The 10888-nt window shown below is 47.8% G+C and overlaps 2 protein-coding genes across 2 annotated transcripts; one reads left to right on the forward strand and one right to left on the reverse strand.

Moving 5' to 3' along the window:
• The first annotated feature begins 275 nt into the window (after positions 1–275).
• ASPBRDRAFT_202851 (flavin-containing monooxygenase) lies at positions 276–2692 on the forward strand. Its single transcript, XM_067621648.1, has 9 exons — positions 276–578; positions 643–1050; positions 1104–1168; positions 1231–1450; positions 1501–1547; positions 1603–1943; positions 2011–2158; positions 2268–2375; positions 2439–2692. Exons 1-9 carry the CDS (start codon positions 416–418, stop codon positions 2574–2576), a joined length of 1638 nt encoding a protein of 545 aa, XP_067485232.1. The 5' UTR covers positions 276–415; the 3' UTR covers positions 2577–2692.
• An 809-nt stretch (positions 2693–3501) lies between these two features.
• ASPBRDRAFT_114314 (beta-mannosidase mndA) lies at positions 3502–6519 on the reverse strand (the record flags this gene model as incomplete). The annotated part of the gene is made up of 4 exons (XM_067616813.1): positions 3502–5801; positions 5856–6082; positions 6137–6217; positions 6332–6519. The coding sequence occupies 4 exons, from the start codon at positions 6517–6519 to the stop codon at positions 3502–3504; spliced, it is 2796 nt and encodes a 931-aa protein (XP_067485233.1).
• Positions 6520–10888: the final 4369 nt, after the last annotated feature.

Here is a 10888-nt window from a genome sequence, read left to right on the forward strand (position 1 = left end):
TGGCAAGAGATTAACGAGCTAGTTTCAGTAACAAGCTCTGATTGCTGACTGCAGCGCGATGTCGTGGCGCGCTAAGCGGTGACCGCAACCCAACCCAAGTGGGTCAGCTGTAAGCAACGAGTTTCGATAATGAACATGATTCCAAGATACTTCCAGCCATACCTTAATAAGAAGGTTTCTTGCGAGCCGCGCTGAGTGATGTTGGGCAGTAGATAGCTGAGATGTCTTTTTTTATCTCCCATATAGATTAGATTATTACTTAACTACCACGGCCACCATGATCTGACACAGCCGATACCTTAGCCAGAATTATTATATAGCGTACATCGAGCCAGCTGCTCCTGGAAAATACCCATGCCTTAAATCACCCAACCATTTCTTTCTTATCCCTGCAGCAAGGCAGAACCTTCTTGCCATGGCTTCCGGCGCCTACTTTTCTTCCACCAAGGTCATCATTGTCGGAGCCGGGTTTTCTGGCCTGGCAATGGCATGCCAGCTAAAACGGCAGCTAAATTGTGATGACTTTGTTATTTATGACCGAGATGCTGGTTTTGGTGGGACGTGGCTAGCAAACAAATGTATTGCCGATATACCTGCATATATTCCTGCCTGACAAAGCGGTCGCTGATGTGATTATCTCAGACCCAGGATGTGGGGTTGATATCCCAGCTGCGTTCTACAGTCTCTCCTTTGCGCCCAACCCAGACTTCTCGAAGTTCTTTCCCAAGCGTGATGAGGTGTTGAAGTACATTAACAATGTGGTATCGAAGTACGACCTGTCGCGTCACCTGGTGGGCAATACGGAATGGATAGGAGCCTCCTGGCAGGATGATGACAAGACCTGGCTCGTTCGGCTGAGGAGCGTCGCTACTGGCAAGGAGTATACACGATGCTGTAATATTTTGATATCAGCGGTAGGGGTATTGACAAACCCTAACCCACTGAATGTGCCCGGCGTCAACCGTTTCCAGGGCGACATTATTCACACAGCCAGGTGGGACCAGAGCGTGTCTTTGCGGGATAAGAATGTAATTGTATTAGGAAATGGAGGTAGGTTTGTGTATACTACTAAGAATAAAGATTATCCAGCTAACACCGTCTAGCCTCAGCAACGCAGTTAATACCCGCTGTGGCAGATGATGTTCGGTCAATTACTCAATTTATGAGGGTTAGTCCTCTATCCCCATGCCCTTGTAGGGTGAAGTACTAATGTCTAATCACCATATCCAGTCAAAACAATATTATCTGCCAGGTGGAAGTAACACCAATATAAGCCCTTTCTGGCAGACTATCTTCCGCTACATACCTGGTGTACTGCTTGCCATCAGGCTTTTTATCTTCTTATACCTTGAGACATCGACCCCCCAGTTCAACCTGACCAAGACCGGGGCAAAGATGCGACGAGAAACCGCCGAAAGAAGCGAGCGCTACGTCAAGGAAAATGCGCCAGGTAAGCCTAGCCCTCAATTTGCCCTGATTTATTCTGACCTCGACTTGCAGAGAAGTACTGGCCACTGTTAGTGGCTGACTACGAAGTCGGATGCAAGGTACGTGCCTTGGGTAACATTACAACTCACTCAGGCTGACGAAAGCCCAAATCAGCGACGGGTATTCGACCACGATGGCTACATCTCATCACTAAATCGTGCAAATGTCCGCCTTACAGATGATGAGGTCATCGCCCTGAACGAACGTTCAGTATCGACCAAATCAGGAGCAACATACCCTGCAGATGTAATTGTATTAGCAAACGGCTTTTCTCTGTCCCAATATGACACCGAGGTGTGTGGTCGCCGAGGACGCAGTCGACAGGAATACTGGAAAGGAGCCGGACACATCAAGGCGTACGATACGATCGGCATGTCGGAGTTCCCTAATTTCTTTTATATTCTGGGTCCTCATTCCGGTCGCGGACATACCTCTGCGGTTCTTTCTATTCAGAAGTAAGACATACCCTCCGAGGAGATGATATGGATATCGACAGAGGGGCAGATGACTAACCTAGAACAGCTTCACCGACCTCATCATCCGGGTCATCAAACCGATAATAACCGGATCAGCTGTCGCCGTGGAACCTGACAAGTCAATCGAGAGAGCATATAATGAGCGGCTGCAGGCTGCGCTGAATAATACGGTGTTTAACAACACATGTCGCAGTGTAAGCACGTCCCATCCACATCTTGCAGCGATCAGGCCCCTTGTGCTTATTGTTGCTTCTTCTCTCTTTCGTCGCGGGTTACAGCTGACCTCATCTATCTATCTACTAGTGGTACATTGATCCCAAAACCGGAGATAATTGGATCGTATACCCGTGGAGCTCCTTCTACATGTGGTGGACCACGCATATGGCAGGCCTAAAGGGGTGGGTCTATGAGGTGAGACTCTGTCGATTCTAGCAATGTACAGGATATGAGAGGCTAATGCAATGCACTGCACAGCGCCCCCACACGAACAAGATATCCCACAGCTTGACTTTTGCTCTCTTTCTGCGCACGTTGATACCCACTTTTGTTGTTTGTCTGGCTTGGGGGGTGTATACCTATATTAAGGATTCGTGTTGCTTATTTGTGATATGAGATGATGTGAGATTATGTGAGATTTCTGTAGACTTTTGGGATGTGCTGTGAACTCCTTTCTAGATATATATTTACTAGGGTTAGATTGGTTGAGATAGCTTTAATGTTCGACTTTTAGATGAAGATTCTCTTTATTATCATTGTTTAATAGAATTAGATAACAGGCTAATGGTTAAAAAGATACTCATAGTGCAGTCCCGCGGTGTAAGCCATGTGTTACCTTGAACTGCTTATGCAAGGTCTGGGTCAGGTGGTCATGTACGTAGCTGCATATGATTGGCGCGATTCCTTGCCTATTTGGCCACTTATCTTTACTATTATAGAGGGACTGATGTTTTTGGACATATCCACCCTACGCTGTAATTTCACTGAACAAACGAGCAATGTACTTGTGGACTAACCTGAAGCTTAGCGGTGTTTCTTTATTGCGAATCATGCCATTCATACTAATCAGCTGCCGTCTTCCAAAAATGGTATACATGTATACATGTATACACACAAGCGATTCAAGGTCAGATGGCTCGATTGGGTAGCACTGTGGCTGACATTTACCTGCCAGTTGGTGATTCCCGTAATAGCCAAACCCATTCTGCTGATTTTTATATAAAGAAAAAGATAGATAGTCCTAGTATTTAAAATATAAGCTGAGCGCACATACCAATTATCTGTAAGTGCTGGAAAGAGCTATCATCTTCTACTGGTTGTTGATGACTCAGGCAGAGTGTCCTCTCTGGCTGTACTATATCTGAGACTAACGGCTTAAGAGATCCAATCAATAAAGTAATCACTCACAAGCAATTCTTCATAGATCCTCTGCCTCCGGTGAGGGGAAAGGTTAATTATGTGGATGGAAAAGTCTTTGATAATAAGTGGTGAGATCGATATGTACATGCTTGCTATGGTGGCTATGGGATACCATCGATAATCAACTCTGAACCTTTTGATCCCAGAGACTCTGGACAGTGATATTACGAGCCCATGCCCCGTTCGTGGTGTCCTCCAGCACGTTGAATTTGATCTCCTTCGTCTCGTTTGGTGCCAAGACGAAGGCGTTCTCCTCAAAGTATCCCACCACTCCCTCAGGGTAGTCGAGCCAGGTGTATAGTGAAACGCCGGAGGTAGCTTCTACTGTAACAGATGTCTTCTTCGCGTTGTAACCCAGCTTAATCCCCGGGTCAACAATCTTCAGATCCTTTGGCCAAGCAAGCGTAGCGTGATTCTCATGGGTGAAGTTGGTGGCCTGGTCCGAGTTCGGGAGACGTCCGTGAGCGGAGAGTGAGAGTAGTAGAACGGCATTCTTAGTATCCGATAAGCGCAAGGAAGAAACATTCGTGCCATAGACGCGAGTGGTGTTGAGCCCTCCCACGGCAAATGGAACAGATTTTGGAGTGCCCGCGTTACCCGCAATAGGATTGCCTGACAGGTCCAACCAGGTCAAGTCCACAGTACCTGCTGCAGGGCTCCACAGATCGGAAGTAACGTAGACATCCAACGAGCCTGTGGTATAGTTCCAGAAAGGCGAAACAATAACAGGCTGGTAAATATCTCTCGCAACATGGTGAAGGACCTTCCATCTACCCCCGTATTCAATGCCTGCCCATGACGGCGCTTGCCAGATATCTTCGAGCTGCCAATACAAGGAGCCAAGCTGGCGCTCGGGCATGCCACTTCCGCGACGGTAGAATTGAATCTGATTCTTGTACATGTCTGCCTGGAAGAGCTGGGTGGCGTGGCACCAGGCGCTGAAGTTGGATATATGGTCGGATTTGCTCGGTATCGGGTAGTAGCTGATCACACCCATGGTCATCTCACCCATGCCATTGGCCGAGTTAGCGTAATTGTCCGTCATGAGGCCACCTGCGGGATCATGGTGGTTCCGCAGCATGACAACGCTGCTGTTGAAGTACAGATCCTCCGTGTCAACAGCTTGCTGCCATGTCTGGAGGCTGGGCATACTGTGGAAGCCGAATTCGTTGGCAAAGCGGCCTACCGGGTAGGACCCGTAGTCAAACGCCACGCTAGTATCGTAGTCGTAGTGGTCGGTGTCGCCGTAGTATGAGCCGGAGGTAGTGTTGTCGTAACGTTCGGCCATAGGGACAGGAGCAGAAAGGTCAACGTAGAGGTAGCCTTCGGTTGTGCTGCTAGGGGAGTACGAGATGGAGCGGGAGTTTTCATACACGAGAGGCAGGAACAGACTGATATACATCTTCTCGTATTCACCCACATACCAGGCATATGACGATGGGTCTGCCGCTTTGACCCGTGGGAGCATCAGCGTCTCAATTTCATTTCCGCCAGCCCAGAGAGCCAGAGAGGGATGATGGTTTACTCGTCGAACATTATACACTATTTCAGCAGCAACGTTCTCGAGGAAAGCATCGTCAGATGGATATAGGGCGTCACTGAACTCGAACTCGCTCCATAGGAGAATGCCCTTTTCGTCGGCCAGGTCATAGATGTAGTCATGCAGATACGCGCCGGACGACCAGACACGGAGCATATTCTGGTTTCCGATCACGACGGCATCGAATAACTGGGACATCTTCTCCTCTGTGACACGGGTCCAGAAACTGTCTGGTGGGATGAGGTTTGATCCTTTGGCGTAGAACTCATGACCGTTGATTTCAAAGTGCCAGTTGGCACCAGGAGCAATACCTTGTGCGCGCTGTGCCTCGGTAATATTGCGCTGGTTCAGGAAGATGGTGCGGAAGCCCGTCCGTTTTGCCACAGTGGCCAGAGTCTGATTCCCGCTACTGTTGACGGTGATAGACACATTGTAGAGATTCTGATCGCCGAGGCCTTGCGGCCACCACAACTTTGGAGTCAGCCCATCGAGGACGGTGACACCAGTTACGGCACCACCTGACACGGTGACATTGTTCAGTGCCCGTGAAGTAAGGATTATGCCAGAGTGAGCGTCGCGCACTTCGATTGACATGGTGGGTTTGGCTGGCAGTGGACCCAGAATGTCGATGCTAGCGTTGACAACCCAAGGTTGGCTCTGGTCTGGCGGGAGATAGTTGATTTGACCCTTTCTGTATATATCCAAATCGGTGTTCAGGACGTAGACGCTTTCCTTCTTGTCTAGCTGAACAACATATGCAGGCTTCCAGGGGCCTGCAGGAGCAAATGCTGGACCCCAATCCCATCCAAAGTCCGACTGCTCCTTGCGCATGAACCACCGATTTGGGTACTCATATGTGAGTTGGACATCGTCCGACCATTCTACAAACAATTAGCATGAGTCGACTTTAGCAGTCTTCCAATTCCGAAACTCACTTTGCGAATTAGGATCCTGTGCGATAGCATCGACGATGTTCGGCGCGCTCCCAAAGTTGATACTCAAAACAGGGTCTCCTTTACAGGATCCTAGAGCTGTAGAAACATCAAACGCATACTGGCGAAACTGATTGTCCGTGGATGCAATCTGCTGTCCACAAAACGAGATGGTTGCAAAGGTGTCAAGACCGTCGAATACGAGCCAAGTTGACTCGTAATCGTCCAAGCTATTGATTCTTAGTACTATTGATTAACATCGCACGGATTCCACGGCTACTCACAGGCCTTTGATAGGTTGACTAGTATAAGTCCAGTTGGCAGCTGCGATCCAGCGAAGATTGAAATCGTTCAAACCATGGTATCTACCACACTGTTTAGTGTGTTTATTCTCATCCATGCAGATGAAGTCACTTACGGATCATCTATTGGGATTGTCAGCGGCTGTATGATAACGGGGTTCAGTCCTCAAAGGGTACTCACCAATTACTCCAGCCCTTAGTAGATCCAAGTGAACCTGTGATGGAAATTGGGCAGGAACTGTTCGATTCAAAGCTCGACTACTGAGAGTCCAGTGCTCATTGCTCAAGTCTCGAACATGCTGACCCCAGACTATAGGTAGGGCTGGTGCCAGTAGGGCCGCTGCGAATCCGATGCCGTAACGCATGGTGTGCAGCTTGGCGAAAGTGATTCAATCGCCTCTGGGAAGCAAAGAGTAAAAGGCCGGCTCAACGAGGGACCATTGAAGCCTATATATGCTACAGCAGGAGCTAAAACCGAGTCCAGTCCGACGTGTGCGAGCTTCGCGGTGACACACTGAAGCAATGACTTAGTCAGTGGAGCAGCAGTGTGGAACGGATGGACGGGGATGGCTCCGTGACGAAAGAGGAAAGGAGACGATCTTATGGCACCACGGCAACCGGGATCAGCCAACGGAATCGGGGGAAATGAAGTCGGACGCTATGCGGGGAAGGCAGAGAAAGAGTCGGCTAATTCTAAGACAAGATCAATAAAGCTAAAGGCCGGAGGACGGCGTAGGAGTACTGATCGGCGGCAAAGAGGGGTAGATTAAATCCAGTTATTAGCCAGTCTGGAGTGGCAGAAATCGGTTACATCTTGACTCAACTTATGCTACTTAAGCTATTGTTCGGGCTCAAGAACAAATGGGATGCCGTGGCGAGCCGGGGAAGGTGGGACGAGGAAAGTGACCAGCAAGTTTCGCATTGATGACAGTTCTTATTCAAATTTCAATGACATCCCTAGTTCAATCCGATTGTCCGCTCAAAGGGCCGATGGCACAACTCGGGGTAGTTTGGTAAGGTCGGACCATCTCCGCATCGGCCTACAGTCAAGTCTCCACTCGGGCAACCCTGGATAAGTCGCTTTATAACTCCAGCGTAAGCACTAACGAGTGGCTGTCGCAACATCAATTAATCCTATTTCTTGTTTCTAGGGCCAACATCCTGTAGGTCTGCTTGGCAAGTAATGATTCAATTTCGGCGTGCTTTGGCTTCCCTGGTATGCTGTGAATATTTTGTACAGGAATGAAGCCAAACGTGAAGAATGAGGCAAGTGATCAACGAGCCCTACAAATAAATGCGATTATGTGAATATTGAAGATGAATCTCAACCTTCTGCACTGCCCATTATTCATCCACAGACTGAAGAATTCACCCTTCCCAATCTAATATATATATGGTCCCATCCTCCCTTCGAAACTTGCTTCTTCTTTCTCCTCTCCAACCTCCAAGATACATTCTCCGAAGCCTGGGGAAGCCCTCTTATGATAGAACTCCCTTGCTATTTGCATCTAGTCAATCAGAATTGATGATCGATGCCAAATTGATTGACGCACCCCTCTGGGTGACTCGATACTGCTGAGCTTTTCTATTCGCAGAAACTTGCGGAGACGAGAAGACGAAGACATAAAAGTCTCCTGTGTGGGCAGTAGGCAATTGCTCAGTCACACATGCATCGATAAACCTGATGTCCATTCAGGCGTCTGCAATCAAGATACGATTGAAGTTCACGCTGTGTCCATTTCCTTGTTAAGCTTGAAAATTGATGAATAATGGCAGTACCAAGATTCATACAGTCGAATACTGTATGTTTTAAAGTGCTGAAAACTCCAAGAAAGCGCCGTGACTGCAAATGGTGAAGCGAAACTTGATACAATATGTCGATAATTCGAGACACATGGTGCAACGATTTACAGTGCAAGCTAAGCAGGGCCCCCCCTTACTGTATCTGTCAAGACAGATGAGCAATTATGGTCGGTAAGGCAGTTACTCTTCAAGAGTGCGGTCAGGTACCTAGGGACAGCAAGAGACTTGGCCCTGCGTGCATTCATAGGCTAGTTGACACTGCGCGTTTATCTTCTGGTAAAGCTGGCTCTGTTGCATCAACGACACCATAAGTCTAGAAGCTCTATGACAGTTTATGCTGCCATCATCACCTTCATCACCATGCGTACAGTGGCGACCTACATCGGATTTGGTATCGAAACACCTGATACAACTGCTGATGCTGCCGATGCCCACTGTGAACAATAAAGACGGCCCAGAGAAAAGAAACTAGCTAAGTACCTGCAAAAGGGATATTCTTAAAAGAGAAAACCAAACGCCTAGCCGAGCTCATAATAACAAAGACGGACAAGAAGTCCGCAATGACTTTGCGGAATCCACTCTCAGCAGAAAGCCATACGTTCTGAAAGACTGGCATTTAGCACGATTCTGGAAATGGCCCATTGGACGCAAAGCATAAGACACAGGTTTCGTCTGAATACGCCACCACCCTTAAGCAGCACGAAGTGCGCAATGCGCTAAATGCTTATGCTCATCTGCGAGCACGGAGTTGATTAACTCGTGAAAAAGGGTGCATGATCACAGCCACCCCATAAGACCGAATAAGGGCGGCAGCAAGTAAGTGATGTTATGGTGATCGTGAATAACTACATTCGTAGCATCATTTTTCAGTCTTCAAATTAAAACGAAACAAAGAACACGATGCGAGTCAGAATGATGAAGAATCAAAGCAGCATTCATACCTACTTCAAGAGGAAGCATACAATCTGCGATTCGCCATAGAATCGCTCACGATCAATTCGAAACGACAGAGCTCGCTGTGGAGTTCCACTGGCTACCTGCTAATACATAGTGTCGTTGGCGTCCGTTCTTCCATCTATGAACGATCTACTGAATCAGTAGAATCTAGTTAACTTACAGGCTCTCAGCGGCGCTGCCAGTGTAGAAGATGTCATTCTACATGGCGATCCCGGGTCTGGAGCCGGGGGTGCGGCGTATATGGCCGCCGAAATCGACAGCACCGAGGACGATAGTAACAATACTAACTACGACCACAGTAGCAATAGGCTAAGGCAATTGTCCGTCCATTTCGTGACAATACAGGACAGATAATCTTCTCAGGCCATCAGCTGGTATTCAAAAAAGCTGATTAAAGAGCCCATCTTCTGCCATCAATGGAATTCTCTTCGATGCAATGGAACCTAGTGCGACTACAGGCTCTAAGTGGCGCTGCTGCTTTAAAGATATCCGCCGAGCCGAGAACCTTGGCCACGGAAGAGTCGATACCGCTACTGGGCAGCACTGTGGATGTCTGATCTTTCCAGACTGCAATCTCAGAATGATACTGTTTTATTGGTGGCTATTGCCACGGCCTTCTCAGTCACAGAGGCTGTAAAGGCATCTAAATCATTCCGATTATCAATCAGATATGCTTATAGCTAAAATGTCCCTCGGACACTATTATCATAACGAAAGCCGGCGAGCCTTTGCAAATTACACACACTAACTAACCCGTTTCCGTTAGGGGGCATAGAGGGCGATCAGGATCAGATAAGATACGGGACACTCTGAGAAACTTCTGGCATATAGGCAAAATGAAGGCCTGGAGATAGACTCTGTTATTGGGTCCAATTCAACAGAGACCCCGACAAATCTCATGACTTTAGCCGCGCACGTCCATGGCTTATGGGGTGATGCAAGACTCGCCTCGAAACCGCTAAAGATGAACGCCGAAAGGACGGACTTCGTTGTCTAAATTCTACTACTGCCTGACAATATATATTGTCGTGAGCGTCCGGTTTTCCCTACCCGGACCATTGATAAGAATCTTCGCCAGAGCCGGAAGAACGCAAAGCTCTTTGATTGTAGTGCGTCGTAAAATATGACATTCGGCCTTGGGAGTGGAAAGCACACGGGCGAATCATCGAGACATATTTTCAGACAAGAAGGGAATTTATTTGATAGTTGGCTATAGTTGGCATTCGCCCCGATGGACAGTGATAGGAATAGGGGTGGTTGATTTTGATTCCTGATTGACTTGATCGGTTAGAGATGGAAAGAAGATCTCTTGTTTCAGATGAGAATGGAACAAGGTATAGCCAAGGAAAGTGCAACGTTATCAAGTGGCTTGCTTAGGGTTTGTGTTACTACATTAGCTCAATATCATCTTTACCACTGATGTTATGCCTCGCCCTCTTCTAGCTATGTAGGTTTTGCGCCCTCTGCAGCAAGCACATGGTTCTGGACACCAGCTAATACCTGTAACTCGCTTAAGTGGGTGTAACAAGCAACACAAAAAGCACCAAGGTGAGGAATGTCGATAGCGCAGCTTGATAGAGACACCCTAATTAAGCGACCATCTCAAACAAGTGTGGGAAATAACTAGCCGGTTGCTTATGATTCTGCATCTATGGTCCGCCCTGCTTCCTATTCGTAATTCTCTGCCCATTGAATCTGCATAGCCTTGACCCGATGGCCCAAAACGATGCCTCAACCCATCGCCTTCAGTGTCTGTCCACATAAATTGCAGGCCCTACTGTTTTTCTGGCATGAGTTAGGGCAGAGAGAACTATTCGCCTGAACTTCAAAAATCCGCATTAACGCTTCTCTATCTAGAGATAGAGATAAGTGACATGTACCTAGGTACACATGTAACGCAGCTTGGAGAGCTCTTAAGAAATCATGCAATATTACTGCCGTGTGACGATATCTGGTCGTTGCACAGTCTGTTTC

This window comes from Aspergillus brasiliensis (genome assembly GCF_001889945.1).
Source record: "Aspergillus brasiliensis CBS 101740 unplaced genomic scaffold ASPBRscaffold_1, whole genome shotgun sequence".
Lineage (NCBI taxonomy): Eukaryota > Fungi > Ascomycota > Eurotiomycetes > Eurotiales > Aspergillaceae > Aspergillus > Aspergillus brasiliensis.

What these genes read in the sequence shown, in the direction of transcription:
- ASPBRDRAFT_202851 (XM_067621648.1), top strand. Translation starts at nt 416, where the DNA reads ATGGCTTCCGGCGCCTACTTTTCTTCCACCAAGGTCATCATTGTCGGA. An exon ending in GACGTGGCTAGCAAACAAAT is followed by an intron (nt 579 to 642) that starts GTATTGCCGATA and finishes TGATTATCTCAG; the next exon opens with ACCCAGGATGTGGGGTTGAT. An exon ending in TTAACAACACATGTCGCAGT is followed by an intron (nt 2,159 to 2,267) that starts GTAAGCACGTCC and finishes TCTATCTACTAG; the next exon opens with TGGTACATTGATCCCAAAAC.